At 41.6% G+C, this 27,469-nt stretch overlaps 1 protein-coding gene across 1 annotated transcript in view; it reads right to left on the bottom strand.

Moving 5' to 3' along the window:
- Positions 1 to 27,469, bottom strand: part of ofcc1 (orofacial cleft 1 candidate 1) — a gene marked incomplete at both ends in the record, with an annotated part of 165,262 nt that overhangs the window by 53,656 nt on the left and 84,137 nt on the right. The window contains 10 exons of the mRNA XM_079181158.1: positions 1,820 to 2,062; positions 6,594 to 6,720; positions 7,952 to 8,028; positions 8,403 to 8,489; positions 9,934 to 10,031; positions 10,350 to 10,577; positions 13,302 to 13,385; positions 14,041 to 14,145; positions 17,248 to 17,427; positions 17,809 to 17,875. Coding sequence (XP_079037284.1) covers positions 1,820 to 2,062; positions 6,594 to 6,720; positions 7,952 to 8,028; positions 8,403 to 8,489; positions 9,934 to 10,031; positions 10,350 to 10,577; positions 13,302 to 13,385; positions 14,041 to 14,145; positions 17,248 to 17,427; positions 17,809 to 17,875 — 1,296 coding nt within the window. The remainder of the gene's footprint in view (positions 1 to 1,819; positions 2,063 to 6,593; positions 6,721 to 7,951; positions 8,029 to 8,402; positions 8,490 to 9,933; positions 10,032 to 10,349; positions 10,578 to 13,301; positions 13,386 to 14,040; positions 14,146 to 17,247; positions 17,428 to 17,808; positions 17,876 to 27,469) is intronic.

Below are 27,469 nucleotides of genomic sequence, written 5' to 3'. Positions count from 1 at the left end.
TGGTGGAAACGCTGATCAGATTTGTCTGAGACTATCAATGGGGACAACAACAACAACAACAACAACAACAGGTTTGTCTATAAAGCACAGCCGAGGGTTTGGGGAGGAGAGGAGTTAAGGAAGAGTGACACGAGGCATTTACCATGCCGTACTTAAACCTTTTTTACCTCTGAATCAGATCCCAGGTCCGCATTCAGTTTATGCCAGTTTTTACCCCCGTCCTTTATGTTTGACGGGAGCTGCAGACAATATTATCAGGATGCTCTCGCTGAGTGAATACGCCCACTAGCACATTGGCAGTGTCCACATGTGCTAAATGCTCCGGCTAAGGCCTTTAGAGTTGCCATCAGAACACTGAAGAAGCCCTTTCTCAGCCTGTACAAAACTATATGGGGAGGGGGGGGGGGGGGGGGGGGGGACACACTGGATTTAGTGGCTTCTGTTTTAAGGTTTCTCTTGTGAATCTTACGCACTGTGCACACATCGTCATTGAATACACATGAACAGGGATCTCTAATCCACTGGTCAATATCAAGCATCCAAAAGGAGTATGTAGGTTTTGAAGATTAGTACAGCCTCTATAGAGGATGTTTTCCCTCATATCAGGAGGTTTAACAAAGTGGTTGTGAAATGTGCATCAAATGTAATCTGCTGTGTTGTTTCACCAGAAGAAGCAAATGTGAAAACACGTTTAGTCTTTTGACCATACATTGGAAATGGAAGTTGAGCTTTTTAATACTGGTTTTAGTCAATACTGCCTAACTTTTCCATTTCTTCTTTTATCCGGCTCGACCATATTACAGACGCTCAAATACATGCAGAGAAGAAACTAAATTTTTCACTGCATTTGTACATTTTCATTCCAATAGAACATTACTTCCTTATATAAATGAATAATTGATCCTGGGTTTGATTTACATGCATGGATTAAATGTCATGTTTGAAAAGTTGTTGTTTTATTCATATGGAGATCCCCGGAGAAAGACCCAGAGGCTGTGTGTGGCATATTTTCATATGCCGTCTTTTACAGCAATATAACTTCTCATAACCCTTTCAATCTTCACTGCAACTGATGAAACCAAGCGAAACCGAAAGAGGAATTTGGAATTACTGTGGTAAATACAAAAACTAAAAACGCACTGTGGCGAGTTCTGTCATATTAGCAAAGCATGTTCTATTCTTTGCTTTTATCTGAGGGGACTGTTGGTTTTTAAGATTGCGTTTTACAAAAAAAATCTTCCATTGAATTTCACATCAAAGGCTTCGTCCATGTCATTGGAATTTAGCGTGATTTAATTCAGGTTCCCTTAATGTCAAAATTGCTTTCAGATAAGGAGATGTTTTATATTTATTCTAATATTTCGCTGGAAATAAAAGGAATATTCAAAGCAGCTTCCCCACGCATCACATGAATTAGGGGATTCTTATTAAATGAAATGCACAGTCACAAATCACAGCCTGATTCTGTCCTGTCCTCGTTGAATAAAAACACATTAGTGTCAATAGAGCGTCTCTTGCATGTTCTCTTTCAAATCTGCAACCTTAACTGTGAATGTCAATGCTGACTGCAAACAAAACATTTGGAGTTTATAGTAAATGTTTAGTTTTTTCTAGAAGTACACCATTTATGTTTTGCCACAATCCAACATTTAAACAAAGCTGAACACAAACTGAAGTTATGACTCTTGACACATTTATCTTAAATGTTCAATAAATCCATATGAATGTATTTACTCCTATTTTGGATGCCTTGTGGACTTTTTCAGATTTCTGGATATCATCGCCACTCATGTTGTGCTTCTGTCCAACATCTCCTCACCATGAATAGGCTCTGGTTGAGTTGCAGGTCGGTGTCCCAGAAGCGCCCCCGATGCTCGATCGGCTCGGTGGACACCGCCCACTGTTGCTGCTCTTTCTGACTGCACCAGGCCAGAGCTGGGCCCCCTAGACGGCTGTGAAGGGCCACACTGACAGCGTAGAGGCCCCTTGGCAGCTTGTCTCTGGTGGCTCTTAGGCAGCACACACACACCTCCACAGGCTGCGGGGTTGTGCTCTGGGTCACCTACAAGACACAAAGTGCAGAACATACGATTTTACTACAGTATCTTATCAATTACATATTATGACGGACACATAGTAGAACTGTAAATGTACTGTACATATTACACTTATTGATCTCAATTATATGTATTAACGCTCTTATTTTGTAAAGCTTTCATACCTCACAGAACAAAGTAGAGATGTTGCATTGTCAACTCCACAATTATACCCAATATTAGAGGTTGACACTTATAATTACAGTAAGACCATTCAGTCAAGTGTTTGTTGGTAACCAGGGTGTAATTGATAATCAACTGTGTCAAGCTAAAAGACGGTTTGTCTGTTTGCTTTTGGAATTTACCACTAAATCATCAACTAGCAGTAATTAGTCAACCTGCCTCTAAAACAAACAATTTGTTGACAGTGTGACGCTACCGTATTGGCCAACGTTGTAAATGCTGTCAGCAAATATGTCATCTAATCTACATGTGTAACTACTGTTTGCTATGTAAATAACGTTTACAGACCTCGACTTTGTAAAGACTTAAATTGATGTAATTGTATATTCCTTATTGAGGTTGTAGTTGTACTGGACTGCATTATATTAAAAGAGCAACACCATGATCGCATGACTTCACGTGACCACCGCTACGCTGACTAGCCGACTAGTGCTCAAGAGTGACATTCAGTTGTCTTATTACACTACTTGTTAACCTTATTTAAGACACGCAAAAACTTAAAAATTCCCAGGTGGGGGATTTACATATTTTATGTCTTAGAACAAATTGTTAAAATCTCTTTGGCTTGTATTAATCACAGATCTTATTTCGGGCATCTAATAAAAAAATCTATTCCAAAGTCCCGGAGGTGCAAACATGCCAAATCCTTTCAAGGTTTTAGGACTCATCCCTGCACTACTCTATTTACACAAATTGCATGTCATTTGGTAACGGAGGGAAGTGAGAGAAACAGCATGACCTTGCTGCATGCAGGCCACGACACCAAACAATAAATAGAAAATCAGGATGCACATCTGGAGATAAGACAGCATGGCCACAGTAGAGGAAGGCTTGGTTCTTGTCGTAGCACAACATCTAAATGTGATGATGTAATTCCCCCATTTTTTGGGGGAGTCATCTTTTTTCTTTTTGTTTTTTTTTACTTCATGTATGTTTGCTGAACAACTGAAGTGTTTTCGCCCAATTGCAGTCAAGCAGTCATATATGTAAGACATGGCCAGTACAGCTGCAGGCTTTCATCTGGTGATCTCCATTCAACCATTTAGGGGCTAAGTGCCTTGCTTCAAGGGCACATCAGCATTCCTTGTTATCGAAAGTTGAGAGTGGCATTTATTTTCCCCTGGCCACGCTGCCCATTCATGGGCAGGATGGTTTTCAAAACGCCAACCTTCTGGTAGCACGCTCATCCCACTAACCTTCAGGCTACATCAGCCCACTTGTTGTTTATTTGCTTGTTTGTTTTGGTGACATGTGCCTCTTTTTTAGGGCTTAGGATGAGTAATAGGGTAAGCTGGTGAGACAGTTAAGTTATTTTTTTATTTATTTTTGATGAAACATAATCGGAGAACAATAGAAATACAAATTCAGTCTTTTGTCCCCTATGGCATTTGTTGAACAGCACTGAATGAAAAGTCAATCTGGCTTAAACAGAGCCACTTGGTCTTCATCACCATTTAGATGTTTTTAAACTTCAAAAGCGATGCTGCTTTTTTTTGTCCATCCATTTGTTCACCAAATACTACCGGGCAGATTGCCGTGCTATTGTCTATATGGATATTAATGTTCCCCAGAATGTGATTGCTTTTGATGAATGCTTCACCTTGATTCCACCGCTTTCATCAAACCCAAAAGTTCCACTTGTGTACAGCAAATTACAAAATCCTATCAGATTTTTATCCCGACCAAACCTTTCCTATCCTTCCCTTTCTTCTCCTATCCCATTCAATCCGAGCTTATCCTATCCAATCCTATCCTGTCCCACCCTCTCCTATTGTATCCTATCCCATCCTATTCTATACTGCCCAATCCTACCTCACCCTATCCCATCTTATCCTGTCCTTTCTTTTCCCATCCTATATTGTCAATCCCATCCCATCCCACCCTATCGCATCTTTTCCCACCATATCCTATCCATTCCATCCCATCCCATCCTTCCAATCCTATCCCATTATATCTGATGTTATTCTATTCCATCCTATGCTGTCCTGCCCTATCCTTTCCTTTCTTAAATGCCGGTATTTCTTCTTCTCTAATCATCTAAGTTGCTTCTCTTAATGCCCATTCATTTTCAACTTAATGCGCATTCATTTTATGTACTCAAATTTACACCGTGTTGACCATCTCCCTAGGGCTAGTTCTGAGTGTCTGGCAATTAAAGCCCTCAATTGTAATCAATGACATAGTAGCACTCAGGGCTACATGTGCACACACACACACTCATATTCATACATGTTTTACAGTATACTGTGTGCCGTGTTGTCACCAAAAAACTGAGACTATCCCTATCCTTCTTCGCACACTTCACATAATAACCTAACACCGGCTGGCGGTGCCCATTGCTCTGCTAGTCTGTGAAGGAGGGGGGGGAAGGTGTGTGCTGAGCCCTGCAGTAATGCCCCTCAATCTCCCCACTGTGCGCATCTTTGCATACCAAAACAACAAAAACAATTTAGGCAGAAGTGAAATTAGTATAATTGGTGGCAAAGCGGTTTAGCCCACACATCTCACATTTGGGGGGGAGGTGATGGAGGCCTCCAAGTCCCCACACTGGAAAGAGATGTGTGCATGAGGACTGAAAAAGGGAAGAGGAGGAAGATGAGAAAGGACAAAAATAAGCAAAAAAAACAAAAAAAAACAATAACATCAAACCGGTGTCAAATTTCCACTATGTATGTTTTTTATGAGGTATTGTTATTATCCGGCCCACATGCACGAACAGGCGACGTGAGAGACAGTCAAGACAGCAAGGCGAAGGTAAAAGGTGAAGTGAGCCAATTTTCCATATCAGAGGTGGTTTGTTTGCCCCAAGCCTGAGTTGTGCCTAAAGTGCCATAACATTACAGCACTCCTACAGATGAGATCAAAGGCTCTAGCGAGGGATCCTCCGTGGTTTTGCTGGCAAGCAGCCGTCCTTTCGCTGAAACATCTTTTCAGGGCTTTCCACACATTGACTGATCACACAAAATGCACTCTTAATAGAGACAGGAAATGCCACATACAAAAACTTCCTTTCTTTCTAAGTATGGGCTAATATTCAGAGATTAAGCTTTCTCGTTAATTATTTTCATTTTAATTAGTAAATCTTAATTAACAATGAACATTTACCCTTAAAATTTTTTGGCTTCGGAATGAAGGAGGGGGGTGAAGAAAGGAGAGAATAAATATGACAATCTTTTTGGGACCTCCGGGCAGGATTACTGATGCAGGCTGCCTTAGTTATTAAACACGTTCTAAATTAAATGCCTCCATGAATTTTGCACAGAAATATATTTTCATAGTTTTGCATGCCAAATGTGACATTTTATATTTCAGATTCATCTCGCTGCAGTAATTTTAGGGAAATGTCATATAAACAAAGATTTTGTCATTTACCAAAGGAAATTACTATGCGTGGCAGGTTTGGCCATTGCTTTCTCTCTCTCTCTCTCTCTCTCTCTCTCGCTTTCTCTCTTCCCCTCTCCCTCTTTGCCCCCTATTCTGCCTGTGCCGGTTGTTTCAAGTCAGCAAGCCATAAAAAATCTTTATCTCAGTGAAACACAGCAATTTGGGAGATAATCGAATGGTGACTGGGGGGCACAAACGCCAGTCTGAGGAATTATACCACAATCTCCCCTGCATTTACAACCTTCCTCAAAGCCAGTTGTCACCCTGGAAGGAAAGCCCCCGACTGAAGATTCATTACATCTTTAAGCCAGCACGGTGGCATGGCAGCCTCATCCCCAGATGCAACACAACAGCACACTCCTCCCACAGCTGGTGATGCTACCGCTAAAGCTGCAGCTTCCTTCTCTCTTTTCCCACTTGGTTCTCTGTTCTCTCCTCTCCCTCTGTTCCCCCTTTTTCATCTCCAAAGACTCCCTTTTCCTCCTACTTAGATTCCTAAAACCACAGACAACATCCACACAAAGCAGGCAGGAAAAAAAACAAAAATCTTTGTGAGGCTGAATAGTTAGCATCTGTATGGTGCCTGCATGTGAATGTGCCTTTGTGTGGGTATGTGCACATATACTACCCATTAGTGTAATGAATAGCATGCAGGAATATACAAAAGTAGAAAATATGCGGTATTATTTCCCCATTCATCACATGATTTCACATTATTACATCATTGGACATGTTTTTCAACAAACAACCCTGCATGTATTTTAAGATTTTGTAAACACTTTTGGGATCAATACGTTCCTCTTGTGTCTCCTCCCGTGAAACAAGCCGCTTAGAGATTTAAAAGGTATGTCACTTCCTGTTTGTGTGCTTTCTCTTTCCAACGAATGTGTGCTACTCCGTCCACAGTGTTGAGCGGCTAGCGGAGCTTACCTGCCACGGGGGCCGTGATGCTGAAGAAGAGGATTCTGGGAGCTCTGTCATCTGCCCGTATTTGGCCATCGCTTCCTCTTGGCCTTCCCCCAGCGCTCTGAGTGACGGGTTTTCAGTGGTTCTGCTGCTACATGCACACACACACACACACACACACGTATACAACACACAAGAATACAAGAAGCTAACCCTGTTAACAGCCACCTGCATTTTGGACTCTCTGTTGTTCCACTCTGTAGCTAACAGAGGCTCAATCTAATAACAACACAACAAAACACTTTCCACTGGGTCCCTCTCTCTCTCTTTCTTTCTCTCTCTCTCTGCCATTCAATCTTATCAGTGGTAATGTAATAAGCGGTTGCTTCGCTCTGTGTCCTCGCCACCTCTCTTAATTCCTCAAAATAAAGCAATATCACAGGGGCCCTGGCCTGCCTGTGACTGGGGATAAGATGCTTGTAAAAAGGAAGGATAATTCAGCAAATAAATGCTCGGCATCAAAGGCAGGCACTGGGTCTTTCTTTCCTTTCCCTCCCTCTCTCCCTCCTTACTGTTCGCCTATCAAAAGTATTACATGTGCTTTCATCAGTTCACAACAAGGCACAATGTGCTTCCTAATGCAATTACTCGACCTCCATTAAATCAGAAACAGTGGAAACAAATGAATTACACATTTGTTACAAAAACCACAAGTCAGCTCCCCGTCTCTCCTCTTTATTTTTTTTTCTTCCCTTTCATAGGCGTAGGGAGAGAGAAAAAGTGAAATCATTTCTCATTAAATTTCAGGCAGATGTAGCCCTAGGTGATGCATAGAAAGTCTCCCATGTCTAATAGCCACCCACCATTGATATCAGAAGGAATTTACAGGGTTCAAGGCTGTCGAGAGGAGGTCATCGCGCTAAACTCCGAACCACATTAATCTGACAGGGCTGGTGTCCGACTACCACCCACCCATAAAACAACCAAACACAAGAGAAGATACTGATGTGTACAGTAGTTCCTTGATTTTATCATGTCAGCCGGCATGGTAGTCCGTAATTGCTAAAAACTTAAACATGCTAAGCCGATCGCCCGAGGCGCCCCCGCTACGAGATTTGACGTGTGATCTCCGACGAAAGTGGAGGGACCGAGAATTGATGCGCCTCCAGGCCCAATGACATGGACAGATTTCTGTCACCTCGAGACACGCTACCCACAATGCAATGCCCGTCAACAGGAGAAGCCATGCAGAGGACGTACGAATTACATTCCTTTCGCGAATGTCCGTGGAATCGCAAATGCTTTTCGCACAATTAAAGATTACAGTCATGTGACATCAATTGTACATTTGGAGAGAAATGTGAAAATGGGCTGGACTTTACCACTGCAGCGGTGTGCTCAGCCGGGGCTGTGGGGCTTCTCTCGCTGCCTCGTCACACTCTCTTTGTGAATGAGGCGCCTTTAAATATTAAAGTGGATATGTTAACAAACACTGTTTATGTGGTAAGCGTCATTAACATCATCAGCTAATTGACAATTTCGTGTAAACACCACATCACTCTAAATTACAATGTAAGATATTATTAATTTGTGACTAATTGTAATGAAATATTGTTAAAAAATGAGCACTCAGGAATAAGAATTTTTGGCGGGTAATGTTATGGAGAAATGTAACAAGAAAGAAAACGATTGGAGGAATATGTTGAGCTTGTGAAATTATCTCTAAACAGCACACAGTCCCGAAGTTAATATCCTGTGGGCCTATTATGCCTTTTAACTAAAAAAAAGCAACGACTCCTTCACACAGCATATAAACAGTACACAGGCCTTTACCTGAACATTCCCAGCGAAGAAGGCCATCAGTCTCTTCTTTCTCTTTGCCCACTCCCTCCTCTTCAGTGGTCCCTTCTGAGCCGCTCGCTGAAAATCCGTGTAAACACACGTGCACACTTTCTTTGGATGCCGCTTTATGAAACAGTGCAGTGCAACCATAATGGCAGAATTAAGCACAAGGAGCAACTGTAATGCAATCTGCAGGCAATCGATACTGAGCCAGGCCCTAAAGACATGTAGCGTTTGATGAGTATTTCTGCCGGTTTTACATTCAGTCAGCACATTCGCACTCCCCATTCAGACGCATTGACACTGCTAAGTGACAGCGTCTCGCCCTGTAGAGGCTTTGTACGACAGAATAGAGAAAGAAGAAAAACGCTATTATTTTTAAAATAGATGTGAAATCTCTGGTGGATAATGTGCTTTCAATGGGAGGTGGGTGTGGAAACAGTAGGAGAGCGCATACATATTATGGCAGAATAAGATAACACTGATCCCAATACTGATACAGTACACAGTAGACGCTACTATTATCCAGTCGGGGAGGATGAGTCAACTGTTGCTGTGGCTTCCAAGTGATGGTGAGACATTGTTGAACCATTTTTTCCCCCCAATTATGTTTACTTTCTATTCATATAATTTGATACTCCTACTCTCTTTTCAAGCGAGATTATAACTAAAAATACTGTGGATCGAAGTTCTGCATTCTTTTAACGAATGCGTTAATTTGTCGGGTTTCCTCGCAATCATTTGCCAACACAATGGAAAGCCCATGTTCTTGTTGTCCTCTCCCATTTCCTTTCTGACTGACGGGAATACAAACACTTGTTCTGAAAGGAGCTTCAGATCTTAACGCTAGTTCACTATATCCCTACTCCCCAGTTGGGAGATAAAAAGTAGTCACGCTCTATTTTTCCTGAAAAGACTGTAAGACGGGTAAAGAAAGAAGGAAATCAGCTACTGTCAGAGACAAATATGCATAATAATGCACAACAAAGTTCAAAGACAGAACAAAACTGTCTCCACAAATAAGTTAATTGTGTGAGGATATCCTATGTAGCATAGATTATACAGTTGAAATCCGTGCGCACATTCTGAGCTGACGATGAATGAGTTATCTAACCTTGAATGAATGCGTGTTCTACAAAAGGCAATTTCAAATGAGTGCATTCAGCTGAGATTGGGACCATGTGCACTGAAAATGAAATGCAGAACTTTTACAAAAGTAGCGGTGGTGGGGGGAAAAAAAAAGGTTGGGGACAAAAAGCGGACCAAATGTGGAAGGAAAAAATAAAGAAAATGAGTAAGCAGAGTACGTAACACACCCACATACACATATACACATATACACATAGGCATGTGAACAGACAAAATGGATAAATGTACACGCACACATGCACGCACACACACACACACACACACACACACAATGTCCATTAGCCAAAGCCACTGATACACAGCATAATGGACATGGCTGATGTGCTGGTGAATATGGGATGATGACACAGATATTCCTCTTTGTAGCCCTGACCTGCTGCAGTGAAAGGCTGCCAAGCGTGATCATGTCAGGCCGCACACGCTCCCTTAGCTGCTGGGCGTAGTGGGGGATCACCTCCTCAGCTGTGCTCGCTGCAAGAAATAATACAGTGGCATCACAAACCTTATAATATTTATCAAAAAAATATATAATGCAACTGCAGCATTATGCGGAAGTCTTGGAGTATAATGTTGTGTGTCTTATCATGTCCACCAATAAAATCTGAGGGAATAAAATAGAGTCCAGAGACAAAGAATTGCATGAAAATGTACACAACTTCCTGGAATGATTTCCTGCTCGCTTTATGAACGTTCAAAGGAAATACATGTTATTATCATACTAAACTTAATAGTGTGATATTAAGATAATAAGAAACAATATATAAAACATAAATAAAAGCATAGCATTACTTTTTACAGTGCTTTCTCTGCCCATTACCGTCCTCCCCGCTTTGAGTCCAGCCTCTCCTCCCAGCCCAGCGCTACTCGCCCCAGCCTGGGTTTTGGCAATGGTATGGGCCTGGGAGGGCCTGGAGCCCGAGGCATCACCACCACCGTGGAGCAGCAGTCGCCGCTGAAGCACCGGATCACCCGCCTTCACCTCCAACACCTCCTCATCCCTGGAGGCAGGCAGCGTACCTGGAGAGATACGCATCAGTGGGCATCCACAGACACACACACACACACACACACACGCACACATGCATACACATACTGATGGATGTGCATACTTACCACATCCAGAAACAGACACACATGTATATACAGACATTTATTCAGGTGGACAGTGGTGTACTCTGAAACAGCAACTCGCATGAATACAATATGAACATTCACAAAACCAAAGTATCATATTCAAGCCTTGAATCCTGATCTTGACATATTCATATTGGAGACAAGACCTTAGCTCTGCAAGGGCTTTGCACAAGAACCACATTAGCCTGCTTGGCTATTCTTTTGCTAATATTATCGCGGTTGTTTATTCAAGCAAAGTCTGTGGTTTTTAGATAGAAATATCTCCTAACATTTAATCGAACTCATGCAAAAACATTTGACCAAATACAAGGAAGGTTTGTTAATCTTAAGAGCAGATGTAGAATAGGATACATGGGGCTGAACTGAGGCTTTACTCGGCAAGGAATGAAAAGGAAGATGTGGTGTTTGTGTTGCTTATAGCTGTAAAGCTAGTTAAATTGTGAACAACGGGCCTATACATTGAAAGAAAGTTTGTCTTCTGCACCATATGTGAACTAGTTTTTAGTTAGCAACCTAAAATTCATTACTGAAAGCAGGGAAGCATCATTTACAGCAGCTAACCTGCTTGCTTTGTGTCTTTTCAGTTTTGCCGCACCGCCTCGGTAGAAAGCAAGAGGTATTCTTTTGAGCATCAGTGTATTCAACGTGTGCAGTCCAATATACACAACAGCCAAAGCCGTTATCACTGACTAATGCTTTCCACATAGAAACTGATATCAATGCCCAACGTCTTACCGAGAACTAGAATGAATAGAATACCATTCTGTGTTCTTTCATCTCCAAGCCAAGGCAATAAAATGTATCAAGATAAAAAAAAAAGGAAGAACTGAAGATCTCAGACAGACAGAAGGGATTTCTCGAGGAATTTCTTTTTTGAGAAAATGTCTACAGCACTGGCCACTGTCCATTTCATTAATACTTTGTCGTATTCATGCTCTTTCTTGTGAAATGTGCATGGTGCTTTATGGCGGGCTATAGAAGCGAAGACAAAAGCCTGAGAAGCAGTCACAAAATGTCAGGATCAGTGCTGACATACACTGCGCTGGCTGTGCGGCTGCAAAGAAGACATGGGGCCTACACCGGTGGGAGGCATCCATACAACAGCATAAGGTGATTGTCATGAAGCCTATTGTAGCTCGGTGAAGTGCTTACTGGCAGTCACCGCAGTCGGACTCCAACGGTACAGAAGTAGGAGCTCTCTCTCTCTCTCTCTCTCCCTCTCTCTCTTCTCTTCCCAGACTCTCAGCCTATTGCATGGAGGAACTGTTAATCCAAGATCCTCTTTACTTTTTCAGTGGGATTTCATGAACATTCCAAGACAATGGACGGGGCTGCTAATCTCGGTGGTACAGCTAAATCCAAGACAATGGCAAATAATACAAGCCGGCTAAATTCTACCGTGTTGAAGCGGGCCTAAACCCATCACTTGTGCGCTGGAATTACAAGGGAGATGTGCGTCATGTCAACAGGATCTGGTGCGACTGTCTTCAAGCCAGAACAATGCTGAGCTTAAACCACCTCAATGTTGCCTGGTTGGCTACATATTTAAATAAAACTGAGCTAATGAGAAAAGGCACGCCTACTGTGAGACAATGGCTGTGCTTGGAAAGCTGACTACAAGTGACGGTCCATTTCTAGTCTTATTCTTTGTTCTACGTTAGTGCTGCTTTTAGTGCTGGTAGCATCACATTTTTGTCTGGGTTGTTTATGATTTCACTGTCTTGAGCCTTTAAAGTCCCACTTAAAATGGAAGTTAGAACGTCTTTTGGTTTCTGTTACGGTGTCAAATGTTTGATGACTCATCCTGCACTCAGGGGCGTTTACTTTGGGCAACTGGCTAGCCACAATGGTCATAAAAAAAAAAAAAACTTCACCTTATGTGCACTTTTCATCTCTCCCTCGTCCTCCTCCTGCATCTAACAACAGTTGAGTGAGTGTGTGTGTGTGTGTGTGTGCGCATGTGTGGCAAACCAACAGTTCTCTGTCGCTCCGTATCACGCTAAAGCACGCCCATTTTTAGTTACCAAATATAATGCAAAGGATTTGATTTAAATCCCTCTTGTAAATGTACACCGCTAAAATATTTAGTTTCGCTGTGAGATACATCACAGTAGAGGAGACGAAGCTGCTCTAACTTCTGTCTCACTGGGACTGTCACTGTTTCAAATGGGGACTTTTGCAATTTTGTTTCATGATGTTAAAACGTGAAGTTGTATCAATACATCGCCATGCAAATTAAAATGTACATCTGGTTTTGAAGTTAGGAAAGTGAATTGATACACAAAATCTTAACAGCATTAACCAGCAGTTACACATGTGACCAGATATGGAAAAATGTTGAAATCAGATACATTTTTCTAAATCAGGAGATTTAGGTAAACAGTGCTCACAAGGAATGTAATGAACATTATATGACCCAAAAAGTAAAAAAAAAATCTTCATTTAAGTAATGCAAAAGTAAAGCAATTGTTCTACATTAAACTAACGCAATATAAAAGGTAAAGTAATTGTTCGGAGTTAAAGTTGTAAAAATGTGTATTGTTGGCAACCAATCAGCTGTGTCCTAATTACCAAGATACAGGAGTACAGTTATATGTGGGTACATACCAGGTATATTTATGAAGGTATCCTCCTCATCCAGCAATGCAGACATTCTTTGATACAGTCTGTTTTCATCAGCATTCAATATTGCTACAAGTCAAAACAATTATAAAATGAGTACACCCTCAAAAGGTGCCGGGAAAATGACATGCATTTGTGTGCTTTAAAATTACTTTCCACTTATCAGACAAGTCAATCTAAACCACACCTTAACATGCAAACCGGAGACATTAGCCGTGGCTGGAGAGGGGTGAAAATCAAGTGTATGCAGAGGGGTAATGAAATAGGAGCATTAACATGCCTGTTAGCCGGCCTTTCATCATGTGATGAGATTTGGTTTGGCGAATCCTTTGATATTACACGGCAGTGATATCCAAAAGATACAGGTGAAATGGCTTCTCCATTAATAGCCATGTTTCATTATAACATGCATATTACTTGGCTCCCAAGAGCTCGTTTTTAATAGGCCTGCTTTAGGAGGGGGCTGCAAACTATTGATGTGGCTCTGCGTGTGTCATTTGACAGGGGAAAGAAAAAAAAAAAGAATCATTGGTGAAATGAAAGCTGACCAATGATACGTGACCTTCGTCAATGACAGCGAGTCGGGCAGCCAATCTGGCGATGCCATCGCTCGGTGTATTTACAGCGACTGTCCTGCCGTCACAATTGGCGGCCTGCTACCAGTGATCTCTCTCACCTCGCTTTAATGAACCGAGGAGAACCATTATGACGGAGAATGACATACTTAATTCCAGCTCATCTTCAGCGCTGACCCCAGCCATCCTGCAACGCCTTGGGTCCGTCTGCTCAGCCGACGGCGGGTCAAAGTAATTTTGGGCACATTTATTTCCTATGGAAAGTGGGAGAGGCGAAAGAAAGAGGGGTTGGGAGTTGGCAAGGGTGGAGGGGGGGGGGGGGGGGGGGGGGGGAGTTGAACAGGTTCAGGTTAGTGGTTATTAGAAGCACATGAAGCGAAATGTTAATTTTGAAACCCACACTGTCGAAGGGCAGGGGCAGCGGCTGCTACCAGATAAGGCAGAGCCGTGATGAGACGGGGAGTACAGAGGCAGAAGGAGAGGACTGGGTAAGAGACTGCTGGGTTTCTCAGTGCGACTCTTGAGCGGCCTGCGGTGCTCTGGGGCCTAATTAGCATGCCGCAAAAGGTCACGGCAGGCAATCTCTTAAATACAACTGCCATATGTTTGCCGTGTTCAAAAGGAACTAATGAGAAAGTCTACAAGCTCAAAAGTACCTGGAATTTCAAAGACAATACCTTCTAAATACTCCGAGGTCAGCGGCCCAGAGGACCGGGCAAGTTTGGAGGAGCAGATCCAAAGGAAAATAACCTGAGCCCATGTCTCATTGACTTCTTATTAGCAATCATTGACCTATGGGTATCAAGTCTGCTCTGCAGAGTTTATGGGAATCCAATGGCTCCAGGGCTCTTTCTATTAAGGGTACACCCCACCAAGCAGCTTTCTTAACCCCAAATCATTCTCATTACAGGCCTTGAATATTTCACTCCAATCTAAATTGCTTTACTTGTATTTCTCAGGTTGTGCGGCAAAAAAAAAAAAAAAAATGCATGGTGCATTAAATCATGTCATATATTCCACACAAGGATCGCCTTTATAGAAGTCTGTGGGTATCGGCGCTTGTGTGCATAAAAATGTGAGTAAGCGTGTTTGCACAGCCGCACCACTGGCCCACTAGGCCACTACCCGAAATCAAGCTCACTGGGATTATTCGGTGCTCATATTAAATATCTTGCAGGAGGTTTCCACACACTGTCTTTACTCTAAGTTAAAGAGTCAAGAGTGAAAGAAATTATTAAAAAAGGAGGAGCCGCATGACACCTCGACGGCGCCATAAATTGACTGTGAAATTCACATGTTAAATCCCTCTACATCGTTAACAAAGAGTTTGAACAATTTCTCTGCAAATAGCTCTGAGGTTATGAAACCCTTTTTTCAAACACAAATTTGCATAATGGCGGTGGCTTCGTGGATCGCCTTTTGAATCATATCTGTGATTTACCTAAATAGTCTGGCTGTCCTCCAGTTCGTCTCTCTAATGAAAATTTCAATTCTCTGTTCTCATATGCACATTATCAGTAACTAGAACCTCTTGGCAGCCAGAGTTACTGCTAACGGAGAACGAGAGACGATGTGGGATTTTGGTTAAGGCCAAATAGAAGTGTCACAAACATGGAACAATCTGCCTTTGTGATCTTCCAATAAAAAGGCACACGAGTCACTGAACTGTGCTGCATATTCACTCTGAAGAAGAAGTGTTGCTCATTTTGTGCTGGAGATTTATAGTTTGTTTGTGTAAATCATATAGTCACTGTAATTACCACAAAGAAATGAAGTTATAAACACATAGCGTGTGATATATATATATATATAAAATGCCCTTTGAGACATGCATGTAATAAGAGGGTGTCCGTGGACTTGACAGAGCCCTTTTAATAACAAAAACATATTCATGTAGTGACTGTGCTGATGTGAAATATTTCATATTTTCCTGAGTTCCAATATCATTAAACTGCCATATGGTTAAGTTCATTTTGTATGCTTTAAGGGTATGGTGAGTGGCCTAATTAGCATTTCCAATTAATAGAACAAAAAAGAAGAGAGGAAAATCAGTGACTTCCTTCATCAGCATCAGCTTGTCAATATATGTTTGGAGAGAGTCGGTGTCGCTGCACAGAGAGACGGTGGATCCTGTTTCCCCAATAAAACTAACTTTATAGAATTAGGCTTAGTTGTGTTTTCTTGATTTGATGAACCGTATTCCTTCATTAAAGGGATAGTTTCAATCTTTTGAAGTGGGGTCGTATGAGGTACTTATCCAAAATCAGTGTAAACTAAAGAAAAAAACAATAATTTAATGTTAAATGTTTAATGTTTAATAGCATGCTACCACTTAATCTTGCCGTCAGGCAGCCCTTTCCGACGGGAAACTGAACTCAAAGTGAATCTGTGTTCTCTTCAAAGCCACGAGACTTAAACAATACAGTAAAGTTTCACTTTCAGTGCGGTTTTCCAACAACAATATGAAAAGGAAGCGTGCTTGACTGTAGATAATACACAGACTATGGAAAAGTACCTCATATATAAACAAAACAGAAACAAAGATGATGACTGGAATGTTTGATCGCTTTGCTAAAGCCAGTATCTTCAGCCAATGAAAAAGACGTTTAAATTACTGGTTTAGATTTAACATTAGTCTCCTATATCATACGTTTATGGTCTGACTTTCTGGACCTGAGATAAAATATCTTTTGGCTTCCATGACGGACAGTTCCACGCACCACGGTGGAGTGCAATCCTACCTCTTGTGCATTAAAAACGTTGTGACAATAATTGATAAAATTTACTCGCCATGCACAGCAAAAGCAAAATAAACCACATTAAAATCAAGAATCTTACATGTGACTCATCTCTGAGAAAACTGGCACGCTCGCAACCTTGAACGCATCCTAATTTACCATCCCATTCCTCAAGAGTTCTCCCTGACATACTGAATTATAAGGGGGCATATTCGTATGCCTGATTGGCCTTAAGCCGTGTTTCGGGGGCGTTGTGAGTACACCACACAGACAGCGGATCGGCTTGGTAGCGTAGTAGCGTATGTAAATGCACTCTCCTATGACTCCAGCCCACCACAAGGCATGTAGCCGAGAGTGGGAGTCAAGGCTGATTGTGTCGAGGGTACTTCTAGATAGAGATAGAACACCCACTACTGTAGCGTTCTCCAGCGGAGGAAGAAGTTATACGAGGGTTGCTTGTTAGGACACGCTTGCTTTGGAATGCAGGGACCAAGGGCCCCACGAATGGAGAGAGGCAGAGAGAGAAAGAGGAGAAGAAAGAGGGAGCGAGAGAAAAGGTTAGATCAGGAACACAACTACTGTCAACAAATTTGAGGCTAATGAAAAATGAAGCTTCACCTCTTTCTTTGGCAGGGGCTTGCAGCTCCATTTTTTTTGGGTGAGCTGCAAGGGTGCTATCTGGCCTGTCACCTCGAATTTCTCTCCCCAGCCAAACAGGAGGAACAGAGAGCTCGGTGCTTCCTCCTCCATCGAAGGCTGGGTTTTCTATGCCCACCAGAGCCACTCTCTCCGCTCTCCCTGACAAAATAAGTAAGAACATAAATACAAATACAAACACTGACACGAAGGGGCAATACAACCGTTAGGTCAAAGTGACTCGTAAAAAAATAACAAAGCACATTTATTGGCAACAAAAATGTTTCTATTGGTGATTTGTCTGCCCCAAAATGTTCAAGCGCATCCTCCTAGAATGACACTAAAACACAATTAGGTTAAAATTAAATCAGAATCCTGCAAAGGAGGAGGAAAAAAAAAAAGAGAAGAAGAAGAAATGATTAAAATAATTACAAATTGCGCCCTGACAAGCAAGAGCAAAATTTAGCCCAAAGCCATTTGTCTGTAATTAGTTAATTAATCCTTACACAAATTATGAGCAATAACTCATCAAGCAGGACTCACCCATCAGAAATTCAGCCGACTTGGATTTCTTCTGCTTAGGTTGCTGCAGAGCCTTCTGCTGTAACTTCTGGAGGGAAATTGTTAAATGAATAAATTAGCTGCAGAATGAAGATCATCATTTATGATCCGCAACTAACGCAGTATTTTAAATATGGGACGACACTAAAATGTCATTTAATTTACATCGCCGCTAAAGGGGTCAAGCACTAATTGAACAACAGGAGTGGAAAAGAATTTAATCATAAATAGATAAGAAAAGTTGACATGAATGTGTAATGAAGGTCACATTAAAATACTTCCTCCCTGTTCCTACAATGAATGGGCAACAACACTCTCTCCTGGAGAATTATGCATTTTTGCACAGGCTGCACGAGAGTACACAGTCTTGGTGTGCAAATGAGTATGGAAATCCAGGCACACTTCTCATTACTTCCATTCACATGAACTCAAGCTAAAAAATCTCAAAGGAGAGACAAAAATAGTCTTTAAGTAACACCATGTCAGGCCTCCTTGTGTGCCGTACAGCTTGGAAGATTTTGAGTATAGTCATTTCAATATAGAATTCATGTTTAAAGCATGATTAAAACAAATGCAACATAAAGGTGATTCATCTATCGCTCTGTCCATCTATGTACACACACACATATATATATACACATATATGCAAAGTCGACACTATTTTGACTTGTAGGTGGTCTAAATTGGCATGAATGGAAAGAAAAAGGAGGAATGTATGAAAGCAAGTATGGGTTCCTTTGAAAATCAAGAGTACGTGGAAACAAACTCTGCAGACCCACATTTCTCTCATTTCTGGGGACAAGCCGAACAATAAGAAAGCTGAGGTAAAAAGGCATAAGTAGTTGTTTTTGTTATGGATATGTTTACATAAGAATGCGCCATATGAAAGAGCTCTGTTGCTCAAAGCGTATGGAGCTTTTTAAGCATCGTTTTATGCAGATTTCAATGATGAACTGTGCTCATGCCCATGAACAGCATGTATTTGTATACAATATTTAATTTCAAAGGCAAAATCAAGGGGCAGAATGGGTGGGGGGGGGTGGGGGGGGGGGGGGCTTATTTCAACTCTAAATGACAGAGCAATTAAAATGGAGAAGGACTACTTCCAGACCAATCTGGTAAGAGGAGTTTTTGTAAATCTGTTTTTACATTCAACAAGCCCTACAGCAAGACATTCATTTATACCACTGAGATTAATGCTTATCTAATTGTAACTTATTTAAAAACCATTTTCATTTCGACTGGGTACCAATCAGTTTTTCTGAGTTTCACATGCGGCGTGTGAGACAGGGCAAATTCGACATCAGTGGTGATTGTGTCCCTGTGTTTTCCTTCACTTTCTTATTTTCATTTCAGCAGACACACCTTTCTGCAAGACAAATATTGTTTGGGTGCATATGCAAATTGAGAAACTCCCTGAAACAATTATGGGAAAATGAATCAGGTAATTTTACTAATTAAAAAGAAAAAACTGCAAACAATCACCATTTGCTCTGTGTGATACCAGGCCAGTTTAACGTTATTGTGTTGTAAACTGAAGCTGTTATTTAAATAAGCTACATGACATTTGCATTCATTAAATGTTACTTAAAGTTTGACTGTTATTGAAAAACCATAAAGAATGCTTTTAAAATAATGTTCCTCCTTAATAAATGCGATGTTTACTGCACATACTGTCTAGGCTATAGTCGGAGTGGATACATGATTTTGCCAAAGTAATTAATCATCAAATTAGAACAATGAAGGAGGAGAACACTCCTTATTTGGTAAATTATTGCTCTTGCCCTGAGGACTAAAGGCACTTAGAGAGATCAAAGGAGAAATCACATTAAGTTTTGTCTTAGGCTATTCAAATGTATTTTGTTTACCGCCGCAATTAGTGAACATAATAATCTAGAATATCATCTTCCACTTTAAAAACGCTATGAATAGCTGCCTGTACATATGTATAGTTCAACCTCCAATTTCACATACAAATGTTCAAGAATATTACTTGAGATGTTTCTCTTTAAAAGTTGTTACAGTCCTTTTATTCTTTCGCTTATGTAGCGTTGATATCAGTTCACACGAGTTCTCCTCGAGGCGCAGTTTTTGTTTTGGTCTCATTTCTAACAGTGCACATGTTTCTCACTGTGCAGAGTAAATGAGCTCCATGTCCTGCAAATGCCAATAGGTCCTCTGATTACTATGAATGTATTCTTGCCTTAAGTTCAGTTACAGTGGTGGGGGGGGGAAAAAAAACATACAAGTAAACACACAAGTGAAAGTACACAGAAGGAGTACAGTACATACACCCCAGGCCTAAAGCTTTGGGTCATTGTCACTAAAAATCTAATCCACACAGCGCCATGTGAGCCTCTCCGTCTAGAGAGCTAAGAGAAATGCCTGGTTCTCATCTCGTTCCCTAGACCCCACTGACATTGACAGCATGCTCCTTGTAATACACGGACTGTTGTTTAATGTGCCATAACCGGATGGAACATGCAGATGCTGCATTTCTGAAAAGATAAACAACAATTCAATCCTGAGGAGAAAAAAAGAAGAGGATCAGAGAAACTGGATTGTCAGAGGTAAGGATGGCAGTGTAATGCCACTGTGATAGCAGCAGTGTAAACGGGGCCCATTCCCTGTCGACATTAATGTTAAATTCACGGTGCTGCGCCAAAATCCAGTGCCAAGAACTGTGGGTACATTACAACATACATATAGAGTAACGCAATAGCCCCCTGAGTTCATTCTGGTGTCATCTGACAGCATCCATGCGTGCCCCCTTAAGCCGTCACACTTTCTTCATTTCACTGTGCGACACACAAACTGCTTATTTTGCCGTCAACATGAGAGAGAAGAAATCATTTATAACTGGTGTCAAAAATAAATAAAAATCATGACTTCTTTTTTCTCTTTCTTTCTTTTTTTTTTTTTAAATGTGATTGTTGTCAAAAGGAATTGAGCACAACAATGCCTTGTTCAGTTCTTGTTGCATTCAAAGGCATAGCTAGAAGGGCTTGGGGAAGACCGCTCGCTGCTAGGGGCTGGTGGGCACAGACCAGCTAGAAAGTGAATTTTGCATACTGTACGGATCATCGCCCAGTTCAGCCCAGTCACATTGAATCTGCCGTCAACCAATTGTGCTTCATGAAACCGTCAGCCCTCATTTACGTCTGCCTGTTTTCTTTCCCCCACGCAGCTGTAAACAAGGCCCCAGCTTTGAGCCGTCTTCCTCCGTCCCCGTGCGCGCTGCTTGCCTCGTCTTCACAGAGCGACTTGCAGCTTTCGCTTTCTGGACAAGCACCCTGTGCGCTAGGCATAGGAGTCAAGGGCATGAGTGTTTCTGGAAATGACAAAGAGTTTTAAGAGCTTCACATAGAGACCCCTGCACATGTTTTGTCTCTCCCTTAAAACAAAAACAAAACATCTATAATGTTAGGTTTGTGTTTGTTCTCAGGCTATTCTGCCAGCAGAGTGGCATTGATGAGAATTTGAATGTAAATGAATGTGCAAGTGAGTAGAATCATGTTGGCTTAATGTAAATATACGTGTGACTAAATGTCATAATGGGGTGGTAATAAAATGATAAATGACATAATAAGGATGAGACTGACTGCCTTGCTAAATCAATAGACATAAAAGTGGATTTTGTTTCCATGTTTATAAAGTCTTGTTTTATCTATCAACATAATAGCAATGACCATATCAATAAAATGTCACAGGAATAATGAAAACATCTACAAAGCGTCCTTATTTAAATCCCTGCAGATAAGGTCAGCGTTTTGTTTCAAAAGGCACACAAAGCCAGTTCTACCCTTAAAATGTGACGCCCTCTTAATTTATGGAAAAGCCTTATATGTGCACGGTAATTGTGACCCACCATACAGTTTCTTATTAAACAACAACTGCGTCAGTTGTTGTAGACAGAAAACATAATTAGTATTCAAGCTTAATTAATCTACGCTGGCCCCCTTTAAGTGAATTAGTCAATTATTTATGCATGTGTGCTCCTTTGATGCTAACAGATTATGTATGTTACTGGAAAAGAACCTTGAAAAAAATGACTTTGAAAAACTTTCCACCATAAAATGTCACTACAGGCTTCTGCACCGACTTAAAAATGTCAGTGAAGACCATGAACGAGGAATGATTATGAAAAATAAAAACTGTGAAACTTGCACAAATTCTCATTATGTGCCGAGGAAAAAACGTTGCAGTTCATTGTCCGAAATCCAGAGCAAAAGATAAAATATATCAGCCAAATATGTACCGTTTTGTGTGCCCTAATCCTTGGAATGGAAATCTAACACAGGTCGGATCAAGGTCTTTCCTGGGATCATGGGAACTCCTTGGGATTTTCAAGAGCCTTTTTGTTTTTCCCCTTGAGAACCAGGCTCTGGCCTCTGCACCCTTCAATCCCCCATTGAGAACCCAGAGGCAGCGCAGAGGAATGCTGAATGTCAATGGTCAGACTGCACCAGCACCTTCAGTGAGAGAGACGGAGGTACGAGGCCTGACCTCCCTTGCGTTCAGCTACGCAGTGCTATGAGGGGTGGCCAGAAGTGAAAACTGTACTCACGCTGCTGAAGGTGTCCATCTCCACACACTGCAAAAGATCATCGCTGGCTGACCCGGACCGCTGAACAATGGCACGGCCTGCAAAACATTTACAGAACATTTACGATAAATACGATAATCCGAGCTGCACGTGAGGAGAATATGTTATTGACATACAACCCAAACTTCAAATTTGCCTTACAATTCAAAGTTAGTTCATGTCATTATAGTTACAGCTCTCTCAATAGCTTACTGTGCAGCACTAAATCCTTCCTTCCATGCAGCGTTACACTATCTCTCCCCTGCTTCTGTGTTTAAACCTGTTATCTCTGCAATGCATCTCGGAGAATAAAAAGGACAATAAACACCATTTATTATCACAGATAACAAATTATTTGCCCTGATTATTCAAATAGTTTATTCATTTACATCCGATACAATATCATTTGGTATTTTGATCGTCTTTTTCCAATGGTAATTCACATGGCTTGCACAAGTTTCTGCTGAAATAGCAAAACAAACCCCAGGCAAAATGTGAAAGATTATCCCATACCATGCGAGCTACGATGAAACGCTATACTTTTTCACACTGAACACTGCTCCACTGGGTGTGATTGAAAAACATGTAAAGCTATTGAATCTGTGGTTTGTATATGTGAGGGGAAAATGAGTGTTGTAACAAGTGGGCCAGTGTTTTTGTAATTGTTTCAAATTACACTCGGCGTAATAACTCAGTGAAAGCAGAGCCAGTGTGCGGTCCGTACACATTAACTAGGCAAAGACCACAGGATATCCACGCACCTTATCGCGGCCCACGGAGAAACTTGATTGTGTAAACAACTGTGGAGACTAAAAATGCCTGAGCTGTATTTCCAGCTGTGTCTATTTGTGTCCAATGGCGCTTATCACCAGCGACACAAAAGAAGGACAATACTTTTAGATAAAGAGGTACTTTGCAGCATTTCCTTTACATGTGTATTTTATTGAATTAAAGACGGCTTTAAATTCCTGTTTTTAATTCGTTATTAATAGGGATGTGTGAGCATGTGTGTGTGAGCGTGTGTGTGAGCATGTGTGTGTGTGTGAATGTTTTATACAGGCTGTAAAATCGTGATGCTGTGAGAAAAAATAAGTACATAAGTTGTTAAAACTGCACGCCTCCTGCCAAATACTGGCTCCCTAACCAATGAGATTGCCAACATCATTGTTAACCACATAAACGTCTGACTCACTTTTCAGCACGAGGTTCAGGCCTTCTGTCAAAAAGTCGTATGCAGATTTTTTTTTTACAGTACGTGCAACAAACCCCTAAAGTCCTGCACAGTATGATGGACTTTGCTGGACGTCAGTTAGTACCGATCCAAAGAGAGCCGTGTTTGAGTTCACTGCTGTGTAAAACTCGCTCACAGACTTACTGAACAATACACCCATGCAAGTATACGCACTGCCAACCCCAGCCGGCATGCAGCAAAATACAGGGTTTTCCTTGCAAATGTATTTGTTTCTGACCCGTATATACGCCACAGCACTGTTTCCTCGTTTGATGTTTGAGCAACATGCCGGGAATAAGCGTCTGTGGTTAGAGTTTAACCGCAGAAAGACAAAACCGCCGTCAATTGATTGCTGTTATCTCAGCAATATGCCTGTACATGACTTTTTGTAGAACTACTTTCTGCACAAACCAGTTTTAGGGTTTTCTGTGAAACCCCCTCATCCTTCTAAATGAGTATAATGAATGATGAAGTTATTTAAAATCCCTACAGAGTCTACAAATAATGACAGTGGGAACCAAAAAACTGACCTACTTTCCAAAAAACACAATAGTTATAAAGAAAGCAAGTGTGTACATTGGTCCCCCAAAACAACATGCCACTATATTTGACCTGCGACTATATTTTTTTTTACCCCATCGCCCTCTCCTGCCCTGAGAATGACCATCTCCTCTGTCATCTAGTCAGCTAAGCTCAATCGACCCTTAATCCAGAATGACAGTGGGGTCTGTGTTGCACCAGACGAGGCACTTCCTCTTTTCTATGGCATAGTGCGACCTGAAATCTTTGCTTGACATTCTTTTTCTTCCCCACCAACATGGATAAGTAATTCAATAGTCACAGAGGGACGGGGCCACCGCGCACACCAAAGACTATTTTATTTGCTTGTGGACAGAGGCCTTTTCTTAATGTTTGACAACAGCCAGTCTCCCTGAAGACACAGAGTTCACACAGCTGACGATAAGGGGTAGAAAAAGGGCAGACTCTTTCTACTTCGCTGGGCAGTGGAGACGTTTTGCATGCGTATTCGCTCTAAATGTCCTCAACAAATGCTTTTATCAGCAGTGCACTGTGAAGGGAACAGCAGTGGAGTATTTATGAGTGAATTCATGCAAGTCTTTTACATTGTATTTATGGGAATAAAGGGTACATTGCTCAGGTAATGCCTTTCTAAGTACACTTCAGAATGTAACTTCGTCCTGCTGGCTTAGCAGCAACACATTTATTTCCAATAACTGGCACATTATATTAGTAACTGTACACATGCATGTTGTTTTTGTTAAGAATCAAATGGCGTTTTACCTTGTGAGGCCCGAATTCTTCCTCTTCATGGTCAGCTACACCTCAGTCGTCAAGGTGATGACGACGCGGTCCCTAACAACACACACACACACACACACACACACACGTACTCGTCGTCTCAGGTAACCGCCTCATGTTCACTTTCACTCACTGAAACAGAAAGCACAAGAGACAGTCTGAATTAGATTATACACCTCAAAAATTTATACAGTACGTCATTTAGAGCTCAGGTTTCTACCCGAGTATCTGTTAGATACGCCGTATGTTCTACATTAACTTGAGCAAAAGGAAAATGGTACTTTATGGATACAAGCAGGAAGTGTGTGTGTATCCGGGGGAAGGCGAGATATCTGACCAAAACTATAACCGTTGAGTTGTGCCAAGATAAAGTTTCATCCGTGTCAATCTCTTCTCCCAGAAGGCATCACTGCTTTGGTGTTTTAAATGCGCCTCCATTATTAATGGGGAGCGTGGGATAGCTTCCCTTCAAAGAGATGCTCACCATGAGCCAGACATATTACGCCTATCACGATGAACTCCCCCAAACTGAAGGTAAAGTACTCACACTGCTTTGTAAACATCCATTATGCAGGATATGACAATTCCCCCCCCCCCCCCCCCCCCCCCCCCAAACTGCATTATTTAGAGTGAACTGCAGACAAACGAATTTCCCCAGCCAAAGACAACCCAGCAAGCTTTTGCAGCGGCTGTGAAGTATAGGTGCAGAACGCCCGGCGGATTGGCCCGCTCACGTTCGGCATCCGGCACATTAACACTAATGTCCCCCTTAGAACAGATCATGGACTACACCTAATTCATCCCCTCCGAACAAACAAGCCAGACTGGGCTTTATTTATGACTGCAAAGCCATCAGGCCATTGGTGGCCTTTTCCACTGAGGGAGAGAGATTGCTCGTGCGTAATGGAAATGAATAGTCCTCGCTTTGAAAGATGAAGTTATTGTTTTGTGTCAAGTTTGTGATTGGTGCTGTGAATTCTGTTCCGTTCAAGTGACCCATGTTACGATGTCTCCTTGATTATCCCGCGCCGCTGAAAACAATCAGGAGTTAACAAGGCACAATAATACCTCATTAATGCACATTTTAATCAATACGGTGCATGCGAAGGGGATCTTTTCCGCATCTATGTTACAAACCACTGGGATCTTTATTTTATTTTTTTTGCTCATTAAGCTGCTAAAATGTGATCTAAATAAGATGCCCACCGATTTGGACCTCCCATTACATGGCTAAGCTGTCGTTGATCGTATATGCGATTAAATGTAGACCTAAATCTCCATTTTATCCAATTAATTCTCCGTGCAGGCATGAGAGTGGCTAATGATGTTATCTTACCTAATTAACCTGTATAGGGATTCAACTCCAGGACAGGGGATTGTTCATCCTTCATCCACGTGTTCATTATTATCATTACAATCATTATCATAAAGGGGCTAACTTATGATGTTGGCCATTCTATCCCCATTAATCTAGATTGAGTCCCTTTTTTTTTTTTTTTTTGGGTAGGGGGATCCTTTGGGGTCATTTTTAATTATCACTAAAAAGGATGGGAATTCTGGCAAAGCCGGATTTAAGTTCAGTTGTGGTCACAGCAATCACTGGAATCCCGTGAGAACGCGTTACGCGGCTGTGACTCGACTGCTTATGACTGAGGGGACGTTTTCCGGGCCCCGAGTCCCGCGCGCTGCGAAACTCTCCTCGCAGTGTTCTGTCAGCTCTCCCATTGAATGTCGGCTTCAACCTATTAACACAGCAGACTCGGAGCCGATCGATAGCCCTCGTTGGGCCATGTGTCATTAGTTAATCGGATATTGATGAGGCTATCGACACGCTCCTAATTAATCTCAGGCCCAGTGCCGGCTTTCATACGTTTCCTTAATTATGCACTTCGTCTTAGTCCTTGTACATCAGCGGGCTGTCGCTTCCCGTTTGACAGTGAGTAGTTTGCTGTCAAGTCTCACTCTTGTATTATAAGTTTATTTTCTGTCTTTACTCTTTCTAAACTGTCACATGCTAGCAGCAGCCGCACAGTAAACAGGCATGTTTAGCTTTAACTTTGGCACATGCGACTTGCATTGCCTCACAGCTATGAAGAAGCAACGTTAAAGTTACTTTCTTGAAAGTTTAGCAATTGTAGCAGTGTTATTTTTTTGGTAGATCACAAAATGCAACCACGCAAACCAACAGCGCATATACGTATATTGATATTTATTTGGGCTATCCTCAATTTAAGAAGTTCGTCAATTAACACTCATAGGACTGTGTCAACTAATCGATTAGTTGATTTGATTGACAGATCTGTAGAGCTGAATTCCTCCACAAAGAAACATGCAAAAGCTCCCCTCTAAATATTCTGTTTACCAAAAAATTGTGCTCATAAGATTCTTGGAAGTTCATGACTTATTAAAGTCATTCAGCATTAAAAAAAAAGCATAAAAAACGACTAATCGACTAAAGAAATCTTAAGACCAAAACAACACATTAGTCGACTAATCAACTAAAACAG

This window comes from Pholis gunnellus (assembly GCF_910591455.1).
Source record: "Pholis gunnellus genome assembly, chromosome: 20".
Taxonomy (NCBI): Eukaryota; Metazoa; Chordata; class Actinopteri; order Perciformes; family Pholidae; genus Pholis; species Pholis gunnellus.
The sequence above is the reverse complement of the archived record's forward strand: the minus strand, read 5'-3'. Positions and strand labels throughout refer to the sequence as shown.